General features: G+C 38.3%; 1 protein-coding gene across 1 annotated transcript; it reads left to right on the forward strand.

Annotated features, from left to right (window-relative positions):
- Positions 1-742: 742 nt before the first annotated feature.
- Positions 743-14,803, forward strand: LOC117296012 (arrestin domain-containing protein 3-like). The gene is made up of 9 exons (XM_033778848.1): positions 743-1,041; positions 5,120-5,228; positions 5,800-5,878; positions 7,656-7,803; positions 8,931-9,033; positions 9,579-9,835; positions 10,556-10,721; positions 11,838-11,992; positions 12,632-14,803. Exons 1-9 carry the CDS (start codon positions 892-894, stop codon positions 12,692-12,694), a joined length of 1,230 nt encoding a protein of 409 aa, XP_033634739.1. The 5' UTR covers positions 743-891; the 3' UTR covers positions 12,695-14,803.
- Positions 14,804-20,873: the final 6,070 nt, after the last annotated feature.

Below are 20,873 nucleotides of genomic sequence, written 5' to 3' on the forward strand. Positions count from 1 at the left end.
AGGAATGGTTGTCCATGTTTACATGGCATTGAATCCCTGAGAATATATTTTTAAATTTCTGATTGTATTGGAGGAATTGGTATGAAATATCTACCCTGTGTGTGAAAAAAAGTAAGGTTGAAATAATTTTTGTATGAGTTTTAGTACTGACATGGTTCAAATTGCAATTAAATTTGCTTTTCATTAGCAAATCAATATCGCATGTTGTGTTTTATTGTGTCACCGAACTTTTCAAAGTTATCTTAAAATTGAGGTCTTTTTGACTAAAGTGAAAGCTGCTCCACCAAAAAAATAATAGCCTTCGAGAAAGACTCAAGAAAGACTCATTTGTTAAAAAAAAGAGAAAAAAAAGTACAATCTAAATAAACAAGTAAATTAAGTACAGGGTAATCAATGAACGATGTTTTAATTGAATTCATAACATTTTAATAATCGTTGAGGGGCAATGCATAAAATAAACCATGGAGGAAGAAATAGCCCAATGCACCCATTCAAGAACTGTGTAGTGGACTAGTACAACTCTACTATTTATCACAGACGCAGCACATCACAAAGGTTGTTGTTTTCGGATTGGGAGGGTACTCATACCACGATTGTGCATGGGGGACGATCGAGATTTGACGAAAGCGCGTACTGTGTTTATCTAGCTCTGGGAACGATCGTTATTTTGACGAGAAAAGGCCGGGTCAAAACAAAGGCTTCAAGGTCATGTCATAAATACCGAGTCGAGAGAAGAGGAGAGTGCTATTCTGTTTCAGGAAAAATATATTTTTGTGACAATGTTTCTGTGGACTTCTTGTATAAAATTTCGCCACAAAATACCCTAAGATTTCTCCGAAGATGACATTCTAGCTTGACGCGTTCGATGTTTGTGATATATGAGAGACAAAGATGGTGAAATTGAAAGATTTTCACATCATTTTGGACAGTAACAAAACTGTGTATTCGGCAGGCGAGTATGTCGCTGGACATGTTGTGGTGGAGTTGCGAGGTGATATGAAGATGAGGGGCATTCGAATTTATATGCGTGGATTAGCAAAGGTATATTTATTTTGCCAGTAAATATGTTATGGTTAATTTTTACAACTACAGGCACCCAAATATATTTAGTTCCGAAAGCATTTGGGTTTGTCCACATAAATGAATATGGTTACAAACAATTTGACATTTTACTTTGTTGTTTGTTTGATGAGGAATCAGGAAATGGTCTAAAACAAGTGGACTTATAAAGAGTGAATTATTTAATTTTGTAATGTATTTTTCTCTAATATGTGTACATTCAAAAACAAGCCTGTTTCTGTTGATTTAACACTTCAAATTTTCAACCAAGTTGAAGTTGTAGAATTGTATAAATTGTTTATTATAAACAGATACAGACTTTGTTTGGTAACTAATTGTTAAAAATTAACTGATTCACCCAATTCCAACTGTTGTTCCTTTTTGGCAATGCTTCAAATCAAATCCTCAATAACAGGGCAGGGTATGAAGGGAGGAGGGTTTACGTTATCGCAACTAGGTATGAAGTGGTCAAGCTACACAATGTAGGTACATTTCTCCACCCCCCCCCCCCCATAAATATTACTTATTAAATAAACGGTGTTTTCCCTTTGGGTAAGGCACTACCATAAAGTCTATTATTATAAGAAACTTTTGAAGGAGTGCAAACAAAAGGCCATGGCCTCCTCTTGAAACTCCCGGCCTTTGGTGACAAAATATATTATTCAATGGGGCAAATTTTGGCATTAGATTTGTGGTGTAACTGCCTGTCACTCACTTGGCAGAATTGTGTATGGGTGTTCACAGTCTCTTATTTTAAACATGTAACTATAGGCCTATATAAGAGGCAAAAGCTTGCCCCAAATCATGTGACCTACATCTTCATCAGTGGGAGCCGTTTCTCACAAAGTTGTATATTATCAACAGCTCTCCATTGCTCATTACCAAGTAAGTTTTGATGCTATAAATTATTCAGAGTAATTAAAATCTTACTGTCTTGATAGTCTGAGGAATTAACAGTTTAAGTGGTACATGTATTAACTTGTGCTCTAAAGCCCGTCATTGTACCAGACAATACGCAAATGCTTTTTTAATCAATAATAATAATAATCAAAGTCTATCAATACCTTACTTGGTTATAAAATACAATATTCAAATGTTGACTTTCAGTTCAGTCTGAAAATATCTTCAAATTTTATCACTAAATAAAAGACTTTACCCATAAATTTAAATGGGTAAAGTTTATAAATGTTTAGTTGGCACTGATATATTTTTTCTCTGCATCATAAAAACCATTGATTTGAAACATGTATTTTTTTCTTTCTTCATTTCAATTCTGCCTGAATATGTCTAATTGTGGAACAGCTTGCAAACACTGAAACAAGTAGTAGTTTAGATGTATTTTTTACTTTGATCATCCAGGATTAGGTTGCTTTACATAATTGTTTTTGTATGTGCATAATATACAAGCACTAGGCCTGGACAATTAGTGAAATTACATTACCTACTCAACTAGTTACGCCTCGACTAATTTTGTAATTCCCAATATGCATTTTGATATATTGTTTTCCGCAGGCACAAAAATACAGTAAAATTCATGCTGAATGGATAAAAGGATTGTGTCAATTTCTTGTCTGATTTTGTTCGTGAGTAAATTATGTTGTCCAGTGAATAGTTGGAACGTCACAATTGGTTCACCAAGCATTGTAGTCAGGACTTTTTTGTATGTGATAGTAGTCGTGGTGGCACGATTAGTCGAGTAGTTGAAAACCGGGTGTCGCAAACACTAAGCAATCGATAGTTGCGACTTAGATACAAGTCACACTAGTCACCCAGGCTTAGCACATTCTTGGAGTTTATTTCTGCTGAGTGTTTTGAATGAATTGCATTGTTCAATTGAACCATTGCATTGTTTGTATCAGAGGCTACAACCGTTTGTCCCAACATTGTGGTTGGATTTTATTTTGTACCTCCTGCTTTAATAGAATGAGTGATTGATCATCTTGTGTCAGTGCTTTGTCCTTGTCGCACCTTGTCAACTCAAAATTGCACTACCTGTTCGAACCTGATAGTATTATCACTAGGGTCTATGTTTTTTTAATTTTAAGTAGACCACTGGGTTAGAAAACTGCATTTTACTTGCCCACAGAAAGTCTTATAATTACATTATGTTGAACATGTTTTGTCATACATTGTAAATGTTTCTTTCTAAAATGATCACAATCAGTGCAGTTTATAGCCAATGTGCGTGTTCTTAACTTTAACATTCACACTGTACACTCAAAAATATTACTCGTCTAAAAAGTAAGCTGAAAAGGAAGAAAAACTGCGCATTATAGTACATGTAGTTTTTAGTAGCCTAAGTTGAGAAGTGGTACGCCCTTTTTAAAAATTTTTTAAGTAACCACTCTCAATTGTTACTAGACTGCTACGTGTGTAGATGACAATTTCTTTCATGTACATGTAGCTAGTGTTAAGGGTGAGCCCTGCCTCAAAGGGCCTACAAGTGTACATGTACTTGTATTCGGAGTTTCTGAATCTTTTTATAAAATACAACCCTGTACATGTACATGTACGTGTGTAGTCCCACAAATTCCAGAATAACAGAGTGAGAAAAAGTTGTTGTCATTAGACTAGCTGCACTGGTACTTTGTTTCGCTTGCAGTCAAGCGTTGCATCATTGTGTGGTAGCCAAATGTAGGCCTCGAGGTTAGTTTGTATTGTTACATGTACCCACGTTTTGCATAAATTTGACCTTTGAAAGACATTGTAAAAGTCAAGTGATGGGGCTTACACATGTACATGTACGTGCCTTGAGTGTAGACAATTATTTAGCTTCCAATTTTTTTGTCAAACTTTTTTTGACATGTTTAACCTGGCACGCACGCTTCAAATTTCATTTTTTTTTATCCTGGCTATAATCCTATCTCATACAATGAAGAACAAAGCAATGCCTCATTTAAAGCAAATTTCAGTGTGACTTCCAGAATTAAGCCCTACATGTAACTATTTGAAGCAGGAGGAAATTGCCAGAGCACATAAAACTTTGTGCGTCTTCCAGTTTTCTGTGAAATTGTTATTTCGAAAAAAATCACAAAAACTGTTGTAAAATTAAATGAAACAGGAAAGTAGCTGGAAATTTAAAAAGCTTCTAGATGTATAACACACAAAATGTGGACATGTAGAGTGCGAAAACTGCTTGTTGTTATTCTACATTTTAAATTGTAGTATAATATTTTTCAAAGCAGAAAACTTTTTAACCAGATTATCGCTCCAATTTATTGCCGTACTCTGATTGTGTGCCAAAGTCTATGTTTGTTTCATCAAAGGTAAAATCCCCCAAGTACTTTTCCTATGAAGTCGACTGGCCACTATGATTGCCACTGCAGAGGAAGAACCACAAAACTCTGCAGTATTATTCAAGAACAACTCTGTATGGCTAGGGTCAAAATGTCAGGCCACTAACTTTTAATTTTGCATTACATGTAGGTCCTTGTGGAAGCGACACAAAGTCCGGAAGGCAGCAATCCTGATGACAACAACTTTTTCTCACTTTGTTATTTTGGAATTTGTGGGACTACAGGGTTGTTGTATGAAAAAAATGTGGGAAACCCTATTTGGAAACCCTTTTTATACACATTTTTATGTAAATTTGTGCAACAGCTCATAGTGTTGGCCAGAGGGGTACAATGGGTGTCTTTTAGATTCCCTATTTTAAAAATGTGGTCACCCTGTTTCATTTGTCAGTATGTACTGATGTAAAGGTATTAACCCATTTCACCTGACGTCATCATCAGAAAAATATTGAACGCGCCATACTGGTGGGCAATTTACTGTGCGTTTTTATATATAACTCTATGGATAGAGTATGCTGTGCGTTAGGCAGTGAAGTGCGCATTTTAGGCGACGCGGCGTTCATACACAGAAACCTAACTGCCCACCAACATGGTGAGCGTGGCATCAGTCGCCGCGTGTGACGCGCGTGCAAGGGGTCAATTGTAAGTGATAGTTTTGACACCCCATTTTTTTAATTTCCAGCAAATTTGGACGCACTTCACCAAATCCTTGCTAACTTAGTCAGCTACTTTTAATTTCACACATTATTATTTTTTTCTGAGTGCAGGTGCATTGGAGTGAATCGCGGGGCGGTGGGCACCAGACTGGTTCCTACACCAAGTACTATGATGCAGAAGAAGAATATTTCTACATGAAGCAAGTGCTCTTTGGAAAAGGCAAGTCACTGTCTTAGTCTGGTGCCTCTGTAATGCCAGCCATGTAAGCAGGCTCATTGTTATTGTTTAAATCAGATCTCAGTAACACTGTGGCGTGTTGTGGCCGAGCGGTCTACATACATATGTAGGTCACTGGTCCCAAGCTCTGCAGCCAATGTCACAAAATGCTAGGATTAATCCTATGTCGTGTTAGGACGAGTAACTCGTCCTAACTTAGGATAGGTTCAATAAATTTGTACGTCTATGGATACAGAACTTGACTCCTCCTAAGTTCTAAGATTTATCCTAAGTTAGGAGGAGTTTGGTGAAATCAACGGCATGGGTTTGAATTCTGGCCATGTCACTTGTGTTGGGAAGGTAATACATTTATAAGTGCATTCTGCTCTACCAGCCAGGCTCCTACTCCTACATGTAGTAGTGGTAGATCATGTACATCCTTATGGACCGTTAAAGATTATATGCAAGAGTTGTCATGAGGGAGGGGCTTACCTTTTTGAAAGAGCTCCACTGGCTGTTCAGGTTGACATGAGAGTGACTAGTTTTTTAAAATTATATTTTGTGTGTACTCTAGATGAAAACGAGGGAGGAAGTAACCCTGTACTAAGAGCAGGTCACCATGAGCTACGATTCAGTTTTCAAATTCCTTATGGGTAAGTTACGGTTTCAACCTTTCTGTTGTTGATAAACTAACTGATCTCTGGTTGGCTCAGACAGCCGAATGTTGTTAGCAAAACCTTTAATAGCGTTTAAAAGCAGATATTAAATAAAATACTATTCAAACACTATGGGCTGTAACTACGAAAGGCGTTTATCTTTATACTAGTGTAGTATATATAGACATGGATAAATCCAAGTTACACGCGTCTTCCTAAACACCTGAATTAAACAAGTCTTACGAAATATCTTAAATAGTTGCTTAGTTATCCTTGTGTAACTAGCTAGTTACACGAGGATAGGACAGTCTAAACTTATTGACCGAGGTCCCTAATATTGTTAAATACATTGTAATGTAGATAGAGGATTGCGCAACAACATGAACATATGATAGGCATCAGTATAGAGAAATCTTCAGCAGGTCGTTACTTCGATACGCTGATTAAAAGCAACGCAGTGACAATTTCACTGTGACGACAGATGGCTCTTGTTGAGACCATGAAGGACTTCATTTACATTATTGTTGACAAACGATGTGACACAAAAGCCAACCAGAAAAAAAGGTGACGCCTGGAAAGCTATCACTTCAGACCGTAAAATCGATCTGCAAAGGACTATAAATAGTCAGTGTGAACAAAATTAGATTTTTGTTCGAAATTGTGAATTGGTGGGTCAAGGAACTAACTGAAAATCGAAAATCATTTGTTACCAAAAGGAAAAAAATAAAATAAAAATCGACATAAAAACAAACTAAAAAACAATACCCAGCTGGCCAAGATCGTCAATTTGATTCCTGATTAACTACAAAGTTGTTTGTTTGTTTGTTTGTTTGTTTGTTTGTTTGTTTGTTTGTTTAAACCATCAGGAAAAGCCATTAACAATGTGCTCTTCTTCATACTCTTCTAAGGGATTCACCTTGTCCCTAAAAACTCTTGGTGGACGCTGGGTTTGGCGACCATGACGATTTTCTTGTTCGTCATCCTCTTGTGCAATTAAGAAGATTTGGAGCCCATCCATCCTGTCCACTTTTTTACCTTTCTGTGTACATATCTGGCTTCTAAATGGCTCAGAATACTCACTAAACAACCCCCGTACCATGTTTAAGAATTGCTATTGTTTGTTATAAACACATGTTTAACTCTAATGGTCATTTAAACGCTGCTTACTAAAAACAAGCTTTGTAGTACCTGTTTGAAGTTAGACACGAGGTTTATACAGTGACTACTAATTTATACGCATCTAATGGGTTAAACGGCTTTCGTAGTTACGGCCCTATTTTTGTAACATTGGTACAAACTATGGCTTTCTGTTTTTGTTTGGCATTTATGGCTTTGCATACATTTGTAGTTTTCCAACCTTGCTTGGCAAAAACTCGGAATCTGACATTGCAATAGATACACCTTCCAGCTATGAATCTCTGATAAAGTTTTATTCACTTATTGCTCATTCAGTCGTAAACAAAGGTGGACGTCTGGACGAGTTCATTGGTGTTATTCTGAGCAACAATTTTGATATTGTAGCCATTACTGAAACCTGGAAAAAAAAAACAGACATCATTACAAATTTTCTTGTTTCGATTCTGGTCATGTAAAACATTCTGGTTGGAAAACATTTTGAGCTTCATGTACAAGCCCTGCTGTCTTTTGGATAACCCCTCCCCCCCCCAACTAAAAAAAAAAAAAAGAAATAAAGTATAGGAGCCTTGTGTTCTTCTCTTGCTATGGCAAATCCATAACATCATATGTGTGTTTGATTTTGTTTTTTCCCTCACAGGAGAGTAGCAACATCATTCGAGGGCAAATACGGGCGTATTCGGTACTGGTTGAAAGCCGAGATCGACAAACCCTGGGGTTTCAATAGCAAGACAAAACGAGCTTTCACTGTTATCGACCATATAGACATCAATACACCTGCCCTCTTGGTAAGTGTATTTCTCAGTGTCTGGTGTTTTCTGATCAGCAGAGTGTGGGTTCCAGTCCAAGTCTTGACACTTGTGTCCTTAAGCAAGACTCTTAATCATTATTGATTCGTCCTTTGGAAGGGCAAGGGACATTAGTTCTTGTGTGATGCATAATGCATGTAGAAAGAACCCAGTACACTAATCATTAAGAGAAGGGGTTCGCCCCTGTGTTTTTGTGGAATGGTTGGCCACAGATTGCACCACAGCAACTTGCGAGCCAGTTACATTTGACTATGCAAATAAATGGGTCTTTTCTTTCAAACATAACTTTTAGGATGGGAACGCCGCAAACCTTATTGCTAGAAGAATGATTGCTCAGAATGGCTCATGGTGTAAGGATTTTCTGAAGAAATAAACACTGCACATTGTGTCCAAACTTGTAGGTTTATCTTTCTTGAGATGCACCGAGCCTGTAAACCTCCTGAATATTATATTGAAAGGTTTGCGGTAACACCATGTAAAAGAGTTAGGCTGGTTCTGAAAAGAACCATTGGTTTCAATTCTCTACATGGTGTTACCGCAAGCCTTACTGTATCGAATTGTCTCCATGCAAACTCTCAAATCATCATCCTTCGTCCTTGGACGGAATAGTTGAAGCAGCTTTGATGAAGTGGTGCCAGGTTGCTTTGTCCCTCATGAGTTGTTAAGTCTCATTTGGATTGAGATGTGTGTTTCTGGTGATAGTGTGTAGGTAGCTCATTTTCCTCCTGCCGCGGTATGGATGTCCGCCAGCAGGATTCCAGACGACCAGGTGCAATATTGGTTGATGAGCTGTACGCAAACAGTGACCAGCAAACTGAAGGTGTCTCTGCTTTAAAAGTTTCAAATCCTACTCCTGAATATTTTGACATCTAGGAGGTTCTGGGTCTAAAAGGGGGAGCCGAGGCCAACTTAAAAAAAGAATCATTGTTGAATTCCCTCTAATTCAAATGCTCTCTGATGTCTGTAACTTTTATGACGTTGGCACAAGCCAGTACGCACGAGACCCAGCACTCAGCATCCAAGACCCCCCCCCCCCACCCCCATAGAGATAAGTGTGTTTTTGCAAACCTGATACCTTTTTTAAAATTCTCTCATACTACTTACAGGCGCCTCAGACGGGATTTCAAGAGAAGACAGTTTGTTGTGGGTTGTGTGTTGCTGGCAATATCAGCATGTCCATCCGAACAGACAGGAAGGGATACTGTCCAGGTACAGGAAGTTATCAATTTGCGTGCTCTGCTTATTTATTACAAACCTACAAGCATAATGAAAGAAACAGACATTTTCAGGGCCAAAGGTTTTAAACAAACAGCGAGCCTATACTTCACAGAGGCAACGGAGGCAATCACCTCTCCTTAGCCCTGATTATTGCCTTCATGTACCTTGAAATGTTCTAGTACAATTTTAAATTTCCTTAATAGAGGTGCCCTCTGGTAAGGCAGACTTGCCTTGCCTTTACAACAACAAAGTATCGGGCCTGGAACTGAGATTTTTACTGGCTACCGAATTCAGCCCCAACTTTGCAGCAAGTTATACTTGTACTTTCACAGAATTATTATAGTTCATATGAAAAGCTCAGGCGTGGACTTAATTACACAGAGGCAACAGGAGACATGGCCTATGTTGCCCAGCTTCTTGGCCTTGATGCCCTTTCAAAGTACTGAAGTGCCATTTGGAAAACGTCAATGGCCTTGCCCCCTCAAACAAGGGTTTTTTTAAGTGTCGCATTGTCTTTTTTGTTGTTTTTTGTCTAGGTGAATCCATAGCCATTTCCGCTGAGCTTCAGAACGGTTCGTCACGTCGTATTAAGCCGAGGGCAACACTCTACCAACGGACCACTTTCTTCGCCGATGGAAAATCCCGATCAGTGCGCAATCCGGTCGCCTTTCTACAGGGCACTACCATCAGGGGGAGGAGGACCGAGAACTGGAATAACAAGCTGTTGAAGATACCACCCATCACCCCCACTCTGACCAACTGTGGCATTATCAAATTAGAGTACTTTCTCACTGTAAGTTGGCAATGTTTTGATAAACTTATTGTTGTATTTATTTCTTCTTCTTCCACTGTGGTTTTGAATGATAGATAAACTATGCCAGCCTGCAATCTCGTATTGTGTCGAGAGTACATGCACACTATATATGTATGTATATAGATCAATACATGTACATGTATTACGATAACCCTCCTACTGTCCCACAATTCAATATTACTGTATGTGTGCTTTATTTGAACTTAAATCTGTTTATGTGTGGACATTTCAATGGGGACTGTCGCCGGCAAACTTCAAAGGGTCATGGTGACCTGTAAGTGAGCAATAGTAGCATGTCTCTATATCTCCAAATGTTGCGTGTAGCAGCCAAGCGGACTACATGTATAGTTCACTCCTGGACCCAAGCTCTGGTGTTGTCAGCAGCAGTGTTTGGGTTTGAAACCCTGTCATGACACTTGTGTTCTTAAGCAAGGCACTAACTCTGCTCTACCAGTCAGGCTCTTAGTGGATGATACCCATGCCTACGTGTAAATTCTTATGGACTGCAGGGACCAGGGGGTAACCCTGTTTCAGCCCTAGGAGTAGGTAGCAACGTGCCTCTGGTGACACGTTGATTGTGGGTCGATAGGCAAAATCAAATAGGTGTAGCCCTCACCTTGAACTGGATATCCGACCTTGTGATGTTAAGTGATCCATCATTAAAAAAAAAAATGGTTTCCTTGTATTTTCTTGCCTTAGATATGCCTTGACATCACCGGTGCCATGAATCTGAATCTACTACTACCCGTCATGATCGGCACGGTGCCCCTTAGAGCGCCCCCGTACACTCCGTTTGACCCTCTCGCTGTTGGCAGTCTGGACCTCGGTTTTGCTGAAATGTTTCCCAGCCCACCTATCGCTGACAGTGAGTAGAGGACATTAACTTATAGGGAAGGTTCAGATTCATTGCGCTAGATGAAAAATTATTATAGCAATGTACTTGTCCAATAGATTTATGCGACTCTCCTGAAAACATTGCTTGATTTTCATATTTGTTTTCTTCTCAAAAACTGGTGAAGCTGAAACTTCAACAGGTAAATTAAATTACAAACTTTTTCATTCACAGTGAGTGAGATACATGTCATGGCCAAAAACTTGATCTACAAAGGTATCAAAACCCTTCAACCAGACCTCTTTTTATAATGATAAATGAACTGGCCTCCTTTAACTCGTATTAATACCCAACACATGGGGCCTATGGCTCCAAAGGATGAAGCAATTACAGTTGTGTCTTATTTTTAAAGGATGTAAGTGTCGCAACAGGAACCAACACTCACAGCACTGGAACGTTGAGTTCCCTTATATTGGTAGGCGTTCCCTGGGCTCGAATCAGAGCGTATAGCTCAGAATGTTTACCCGAACCATTTATTTTGCAAGACCAGGGTTCGATTTTATAAGAATTAGGACTAGTCCTAACTTAGAACTAGTCGTAGGAGATATAAAAAACGCATGGCTAGCCCTAAGTTAGGACAAGTAACTCGTCCTAACCCGAGATAAGACTGGTCCTAAATCTTTGTGAAATCCACCACAGAAGCTTCATCAGGAAGAGGCTGTCTACAGAGTTTAACATGTAATTTTTCTTATTTTATTTGAAAAATCACGAAGAAAAGATTATCTCATTTGTATTGACCACACTCGGTGTCAACATTTGAACATCATTTCCCTTTGTTTAAGATATTTCTGAAAAACACAAGACTTCCAGACTTTTCAAAAGGTCAGAAGCCTTGAAACTGTACCTGCTCATTGGCCAGGAATCATGGCCTGGGTATGATACAACCTTTGGTCAACGTTTGTAGCAGGAATTGCACCTGTACAAAGAGCTGCCCTTGAATGCCACGGAGGCCATGATGGCTTCTGTTGCTCCAGTCGTGCCCTTTACAAAATGAAAATGGCCATGCCCTCTCAAGGATGCAATTACAGGCCTGAAAAAGTACATTTTGTTTGACTCATAGTTTAATTTAATCATGTATTCTTTTCCCAGTTGCCCCTCCCAGCTATGCAGAGTGTTTGTTTGGTGCTGTTGATATCCGAGACGACGAGACAGAAGACATTATGGGAGACAACCTCATGTTCACGCCGATGTACACCTACGTCCCTAATTATGAATTCAGACAACCGCCTCCTCCCTACTCCCCAGTAAGTAGTTTCCCAAACCAGTGGACGTCAATATTAAAGGCAGTGGACACCTTTGGTAATTGTCAAAGACCAGTCTTTTTAATTGGTGCATCTCAACCTGCGAAAGTTTGAACTCAATTGGTCTTTGTAGTTGCGAGATAATAATGAAAGAAAAAACACCCTTGTCACACGAAGTTGTGTGCTTCAGATGCTTGATTTCGAGACATCAAAATCTAATTCTGCCGTCTCGAAATCAAGTTTGTGGAAAATTTCTTTTTTTCTGAAAAATACATTTCTTCAGAGGGAGCCATTTCTCAAAATGTTTTATACAATCAACATGGGGAGAGCTGGTAGTATAAAACATTGTTAAAAACGGCTCCCTCTGAAGTAACCTAATTTTCGAGAAAGAAGTAATTTTCCACAAATTTGACTTTGAGACCTCAGAATTAGATTTTTAGGTCCCGAATACAAGCATGAAAAAGCACACAACTTCAGGTTACAAGGGTGTTTTTTTCATGCATATGTTGAGATACACCAAGAGATAAGACTGGTCTTTGACAAAATTACCAATAGTGTCCAGTGTAAGCATTAGGCCAGCGAGCCACTGTTAAGGGAGACTGCTGTAATAACATGTTTGTTTTTCTCATTTTTTTTATCCAGACCGACCCGAATGCTTCAATTTCCCATAGTTCATCAGACCATTACAGCGCCGGAGTGTCTTGACGTGACTAGCCTTAGACGACGCCAGAATCATTTCACAAACACAAAAAGAGTTAATACGTCATCGGTTTGTCGGCAACGTCTGTAAGGTAGGCAGTCATATGGATTGTGCAATAACAACAACAACAACAACAAGATCAAAAGCATCACTTGTAAGCGACCAATCTTCAATAGAGATATTTAAGGTAACATCTAATGCAATACCTTAGGTTTTTTACTCATTAAGAGACATACCAAGACCACGTTTAATTTGTTAACGATGAAGCTGCTTTGTCAGAACTGCTACCATATAGACTCCTTGCATAACGTGAAACGCTATATGAATGCACACGTTGTTACGCACAAAGAACAGCTATCGTCCAATCATTTGCCTCCTTTGACCCCAGTGGGGGCGCTTTTTGACCCCAGTGAGGGTGCTTTTTGAGCCTGTGACGTCACTTGCAGGGGGTTTATTGTTCTAAAAATGTATATTTATTGACCAAATTCGCCTGATATTATCGCCCGTGATAAATTGGTTGCGCCATTTTGGATGTCAGATTCTGTGAATGTGTTAATATGCAGTGCCTCGTGTACCGTATCTGTACTCCCAAAAATGGCTTTCCATAAGCAGACAGTACCCATGTGTGTGGCCGGTGGAACGGGAGGGCTTCACCTTTGGAAGAAAGTTGTTTGTGACAGTTTACTTTTTTTTGCAATTACTGGAAAAGTTCATCAATTTGTTGTAGAAACCTATCACACCATGTGAGTTTATAGTACTGGTTCCATTGTCCTCTGAATTTTAAATGTAAAACGCTGTTTATTTTGTGAGATAATTGCTGTTTGGTCATTACAAAAAGTAAAAAATAATACTGTGCAGTTCTTGTATAGCACTTCACACCTGGGGTTGTTTCAAAGCTCTTGTTTTTTCCTGCAAGGTATGCGGAGCTGTATGTTCGAAATATAAGACCCATTTATTGACATGGTAAAATGTAACAGGTTTGAATGTGGCACAATCTGTGGACAACCATACCAGTAAACACAGGGTCAAACTCCTTCTCTGAATGATAAGTGTACTTGGTTCCCTATGTGCATTGTGCAAAACACGGGACCTACTGCTTTACTCCCATCCAAAGGACAAATAAATAGTGATTAAGAGTCTTGCTTAAGGACACGAGTGTCAAAACTTGATCTTGAACCCCCACTCTGCTGATCAGGAACACCAGAGCTTGAGTCCGGTGTGCTTGACTGCTCGGCGACACACCACCATCATCTTCATTGATCAACTACTACTTGCGCTTGCATCGTGAGCGATGACGAATAGACCATGTGTCCCTTTCCATCATCTTTGAGTTGCGAACTTCATAAAGCAACAAAAATCAACTGTGTGGAAATCAAGACCAGCCATGACGCCGCCCACCTCGCCCAACTTCCGTCCAGTTTGCCTTAAGTGCTGAACAGACGTTTTAAACCGTCTGTTCTGCCAAGTACAGCAAGATTGGATCGTCGTTTGATAAGGAGGGTAAGAAAGTCAGTCAACAGTCTCTGCATCAGTGTAGGCCCTTTTTGAAACCACGGCATCGGCTCCAGATTCAGCTCAGGCTATCTTGGCTCCACGGTTGTTTTGACAATAATGCATGTTTCGCGTACATGCTCAGGGCTTCAGACGTGAGAACGGAGCCTGAAGCTGAATCCAAAGGCAAAGCCATGGATTCGAAAAAAGGGCTATACTTTTAGCGTGGTAAATCTGTAGGGAGAGATAGTAATGTCCTCTTGATTTTTTTGTAACAATGACCTGAACTACACATTGTATGTTGCATACTTGTTAAAAAGGTTTGGTGTGTTACAGTCACACAAACAAAAAGTTATTTTGAGAGAGTCGGCTTCAAAAAAACTATTAAACTATTAGCGCATTTTTGGTGGACTTGTATGTTTTATGGTTTTATTTAGTGTATATGGTGATCGGTATTTAACTTGACACATTTTTGGTGGTCGAATACTTCTGTGTTTAAAAGAGCTCATTTTCAGTGAGTGTTTATTCTAAAAGACTTACTCATTCTGTGTTTTAAAGACACTGGACACTATTGGTAATTGTCAAAGACTAGCCTTCACAGTTGGTGTATCTCAACATATGCATAAAATAACAAACCTATAAAAATTTGAGCTCAATCGGTCATCGAAGTTGCGAGATAATAATGAAAGAAAAATAACCTTTGTCACCTGAAGTTGTGTGCGTTTAGATGGTTGATTTTGAGACCTCAAGTTCTAAATCTGAGGTCTCGAAATCAAATTCGTGGAAAATTACTTCTTTCTCAAAAACTATGGCAGTTCAGAGGGAGCCGTTTCTCACAATGCTTTATACCATCATTCAACCTCTCCCCATTACTCGTCACGAAGAAAGTTTTTATGGCAATAATTATTTTGAGTAATTACCAATAGTGTCCACTGCCTTTAATCAAGAATTTACTCCTCAGCCTGTAAAAATGTTCTGAAAGTGTGTCAGGAGTTATTTAATCACTTGTGTTCTGGACCATTTGACCAAATGTTTTGTTGTCAAGATGAATAATATACATTGTACATGCAAGTTAATACTGTTAGTAAGTGGTACTTAATACATGTAATATAGTGCTTCATCACACCCTAGGACGTCTCAAAACACTTATTTTGTTCTGCAAGGTTTCCAGAACTACATGTTTTGTTTTGACCCATATTGGAGTGATTGAAGTTCTATCTGTAAAAGTTTCAGTTCATGATTTGGTATGAGTTGTTCTTGGCATGAAGAATTGTCTTGTTTTGGAATTAACTTTAACAGAAAATGTTAAACTCCTCAAAAAGTTTGAATAAGTCTGCAGTTGTTGGTGAACAGGGCTTAAAATCACAAAGCTGTAAAAAAAATATACCTTTGGTTTTGAGCCATTTGATTTTTTTATCCTACACAAATGTAGATATACATGTACTATACAAAAACATTAACCTGGGAAAGTTTCATGTTAAAGGGTGAATTTGAGATATCACCGAAAATCCAGAGCCTATGTGGCCTGGGTTTATTTCCAGGCCTCATTGAGTGTACAAAGCATCGAGACAGCTTACATGAAAACTGACAGCCTTTTTCCTTTTTGATTAAATTGTAAGATGTGCTGCAGCAGTAAATATATTTGCCTTACCGCCCAACAGAGTATAAACTATTGGAGAAACGAGAAAAAAAAAAAACCAGCACAACAATTTTCTGAGTTGTGGTTTTTTATAAACTCATAGTTGGTTGGCTTAGAAATTTATTACTATAATACTTATTATTGTGTAAGTGATCAACAAGTGCCCTGTGTGTGAGTTTGTACCAAGTAGTAGATTTGTCTTAACTTAACAAGTGTTGCAACTACAGGTGCTTTTAGGGGTAAAACATTCCAAGTATGTGAATGTAAAATGTCATAAGCCATTTTGAGGTATGGTGGACACAATAGACCTTTATCACAGCGCAGCCATCTTGAACTTCTCCCATTGATAACAATGTTACCAAACAGAGGCTGGAAGAACAAAATAGTCTGGTTCCTAATTGCAAATTGATAATTAGCATTCATTATTGTTAATCGATACGAGGAACATGACCAAGATGGAGGCAGCATGATAAAGGTCTATACTACGACTCTATTAGGTTTGGGTAAATCTGACATTATCCACACAAACCAAACAGTGCAACCCCATAGTGACCACCATTTTCAAAAAGGCAAATAAGAATGTACATGTCGATGTACATACATGTACTGTATCATCATCATGTTGAGCGAGCCTGCCCAGTGACTTTTGTACGATAACGAGGTCAGTCCACAGACTTTGTTAGTTTTGTTTTACACATTACTAGGCATTCTTTGCTTAAATGTATTTGCAATATCTACCCATGGTACTTCAGCAAGATTTGAGGCAATATTTTTTTCTTTGTGCAAATTAATTTATGTCTATTGGAGATAATGTACCCCTACATTGAGATATGTGCCCAAGTTGAGAGTGAAAACATCAAATGGGATTGCTCCATGATTGGGTGTATAGAAGTACTTTGGTTGTTCATGCATGACATGCAAAAAAAGTGATTGATAAAGCCCACCTTAGAATCACTACTGTGGTTCTTGCTACAAAGTTGCTGGTTCAAATCCTACCAAGCCAACCACTGATTTCACAATGATTGTCGCCTAGTTACTGAATAATAATTAATTTCTTGATTTGTGCAATTCATAATCATACTTATTAACAAGCCTGAATGTTTTTTTTTTATGAAAGGGGCAATGGCACCTAGGCATTTTCTCCTTCGTTAAGGGCACACTGTGAGGAAATTGTAAATTTCTTTTGGAGCATTTCAAGGGCATCTAAGCAATGACCAGGGGGCATTGGAGGAAATCGCCATCATTTCCGCTGTTAAGTATCAGTCTCGCATAAACCAATAGGGACTTTTCGTTTTCGGCGACGGATGGTTCTGCGAGGGTTGTTCAGCTAAACGTTGTCGTTTTCAGCACAACGAAGATTCATTCCCAAGTACTGTCGTAGAAATTGAGGGACGACCGTCCTCAAAGCCGACGCATGCGCAGATGACGCCAAATGTCATATTTACCGTCGCAGAACCATCCGTCGTTGAAAACGAAAAGTCCCTAATGTTGTGTATGAGAGAGATTGGCCGTTGCCAGCTTGGCGCTCATATCCCCTTGTGGGAGTTTGCCGAGTTCTCTTGATTGGAAGGATCATCTAAACAACCCTACTCACCCAAACTACCATCCAAAATCATGTTCCAATTATCCATTTGCATGTTCGATTCGAATACTGTCTGGTACAATGACGTGCTTGATCACAAGTTACCACTGAATTCCTTAGACTATTGAGACAGTTGCTATGCCGTATGATTAGGGGGTAAGCCTTTGTGTAGTTACCTAAGAGACATACACAATTCTGAATGGATCATGTATGAGACAATGGTACCAGGGTTTGCTCAACTAGAGGTTGCTATGCAAAGGCTTGCCTCAAACCATTTGACAAAGCAACTGTCTCTATAGTCTGAGGAATTCAAATGTAAGCGGTACATTGTGACTAAGCAAGTCATTTTACCAGACATTTAAAATCTAACTCGCAAATGGCTTACTATGTCATGCTGATTATTTTGTGACTTTTTGCCTCATGCTAACTTTTGCTAAGCTGGTAATTTGCAAGCAACATTTTCTGTGTAAAACTTCTTGCGAAATTTTGCTCTGGTCTTTAAATTTAATTAAACTAGACAGAATGTCCTGGAAAATGTCCGGTATGACATAACATAATGTGTACAGCATTGTGTACTATGTAAACAGTTAATTAGCAGTTTGCCTTTCATTTGCGTGGTGTATTTAGTCATTGGTTTGCCTCGGACCCGAGTTTAGCACACACAACAGTGGAATGTGGTAAACGGTGTATAGAGTTATAAATAAGCATTTAATTAAGAGTAGTGTAATGTTTTATGTCAACTTAATTTCCATTGTCATTTGACTGTTGCTGTAAAGTACGTTTAAGATATGCAAAGTAATTTAAGGAAGGATTGGCATGAAGGGATGATGTTATGAAGGATTGGTATGCGGCACAAACTTGAGTGTACATTTGTACATGTACCTTGACTTTATCAAATCTAAACACCTAAAAAATGTATAGTAATCTGAAACAAAGAATGCTAGTCCCGATGTCATTTTTCTGCTATGTTTGCGCCTATGGGTCTATAATCTGGGTACATTTGTAGGACACAAAACACTATGTACACAGCCACTGTTTGAATAGAATGATGGTAGAAAACTTCCCTTAACATGTTTTTGAGAAATGAGTTAAACAAGTCACAATTTCAGCATGTGAAGCATATTTTCATGAGACTGTTTTACTCATTTCTCAAAAACTACAGCACCTCAGCTAATTATATTTTAAGGTAAGCTTTCTACTATCGTTGTCTTCAAACGGTGTAAGTTTTTAATGTAAATCTGTGGACATTGTGTTTTGTGTTACAAAAAGTACCCAAATCCTTTTATATGGCACAGTAAGCGCAGAATTCCGCGGTAAGCACAGCCATGAGCATATCTGGTTTCCAAACCTAAGATTGAAGTGAATATGTTTTTTGTTTTTTTTGCCGAAAGCTCGATTAATTATCTAGTTAATGAACCATCAATCTACACCTACACGTACCATCACTTTCATATGAAGCTAAAATTTAAAAAAACGAAATAATCCTGACTTCATCATTATACCTTGTCACACTATGGTGTTATATAACCACTTTATATATAAAGAAAATTGTAATCATAAAGTTTTGATAAACATAGTACATTTTATAACTATCCAAAATGAGAACTTTTATGTAAAAACCCCTTACCTCTCGACAGATTTGTTTGTTCTGTGTCTGTATATCTATTGACAAAACTTTTCTTGCCATTTGGGTCCAATGTCAAGAAAGCTTTTAAGCAGAAATGTTAGAAACAATGTGAACTACAATATATTACAATATTTTGGGTGGTTACAATGTTTTTGCTTAAGCAAGTTGTAATCTGTGCTTAGCATTTTTGTTGTTGCTTACCATGTAACCAGCTTTATGATATTTGACCCTATTTTATCCCGTCCAGTCCTAGGCGTTTCTCGTATAATTATGCTTACTCTGGCCTTACAGAGCTGCCGACTCTCTCTGATTCTACATAAAGTTCACTGGAAATATACAAAAATATGTCCATGTTCTTAAAGACTCTTAGCCCACCTTGTTGAGCTGTAATGGAGTGATGAGACCGATGTTAAAAGCGGAGCCATTACAGCTCAACAAGGTGGGCTAAAAGACTCTGTGGACACTAATGGTAATTGTCAAAGACTAGTCTTCACAGTTGTTGTATCTCAACATGAGCATAAAATAACAAACCTGTGAAAATTTGAGCTCAATTGGTCGTCGAAGTTGCGAGATGATAATGAATGGAAAAACACGTAGTCGTGTGCTTTCAGATGCTTGATTTCATGACCTCAAGTTCTAAATCTGAAGGTCTCGAAATCAAATTCGTGGAAAATTACTTCTTTCTAGGAAACTACTTTACTTCAGAAGGAGCCGTTTCTCACAATGTTTTATACAATCAACAGCTCTCCATTACTTGTAACCTTAGTAAGTGTTTCTGAGTAATTACCAATAGTGTCCCTGTTCTGAAGAGCAATGTTGGAAATCTCTCTCTTTACAGAAGAGTTTTTCCCTATTATTATCTTTATATGTGATTATAAATATTCATGATTTTATTGTTTTGGTTTTACCCTTACACAGATGTGTGTGGGCACTATACGAATACTAACTGTATATTCAATAACACAAATCACATGCGTATAATAACTTGGGTGGGATTTGAACCCACGCCCTGCTAAAACATAGGATTCGAACTGCATCTAGCTACTGGGCAATCTCGGTGGTCTAGATTGTAAGATCTGCCCTAGAATGGACAAGGTCATGGGTTCGAATCCCGCCAGAGTACTATATACCCGTGAACTTTTTTTTCTCACAGAACATGGTAGTGTGTGCGAGTATACAGTGTATATTTGTGTAAGGTACAAACACATATTCTTTATCCCCATGCAAAATTTATTTATTCCCATGATTGCTGTACAAAATCTCACTGATTGCAAGATGCAATTGTTGGCAGATTTGGGGTTTAGTAAAGTCACCCTGGTGACCTTTCCGGAAGTTTCCCAGGGTTTTCTATTTTTCAAGTGTGAAAAGGTCAGCCAAATCAACCCGGGAATTTTCCGGAAATTTGTCCATAGTGTGAATGGAACCCTGTAATAAAATTACATGCGCACCCAGTTCATCATGGCAATTAGAATAAACTTCTGTAAACAATATTTGGCACTGATTACAATATAATATTGAAAGAAAAACATATTGAATTTGAGCCAAACAGAATAAATCACTCCTTTATTTTTCTAATATTTCGTGTTTGAGAGGTGTTTTTGATTAGGTCAATGTACACTGAACTCATATAGAGTCGCGCAGCGTTTTGATGAGGATTTGTAACTGTATAGTTAATAACTCTGTTGAATTATAGTAGTTTAGAAAACTTGTACATTTAGTTATACTTGTATGTTTCGTGCAATTATTATTATTATTATTATTATTGGTACACGGTAATGGTATCGTAAAAACTGAATGAAGTGTTTGTTTCTTGGTATGGACAATTGTATTTATTGTTGTTTATTA

The sequence above is a fragment of the Asterias rubens genome, chromosome 10 (assembly GCF_902459465.1).
Source record: "Asterias rubens chromosome 10, eAstRub1.3, whole genome shotgun sequence".
Classification (NCBI taxonomy): domain Eukaryota; kingdom Metazoa; phylum Echinodermata; class Asteroidea; order Forcipulatida; family Asteriidae; genus Asterias; species Asterias rubens.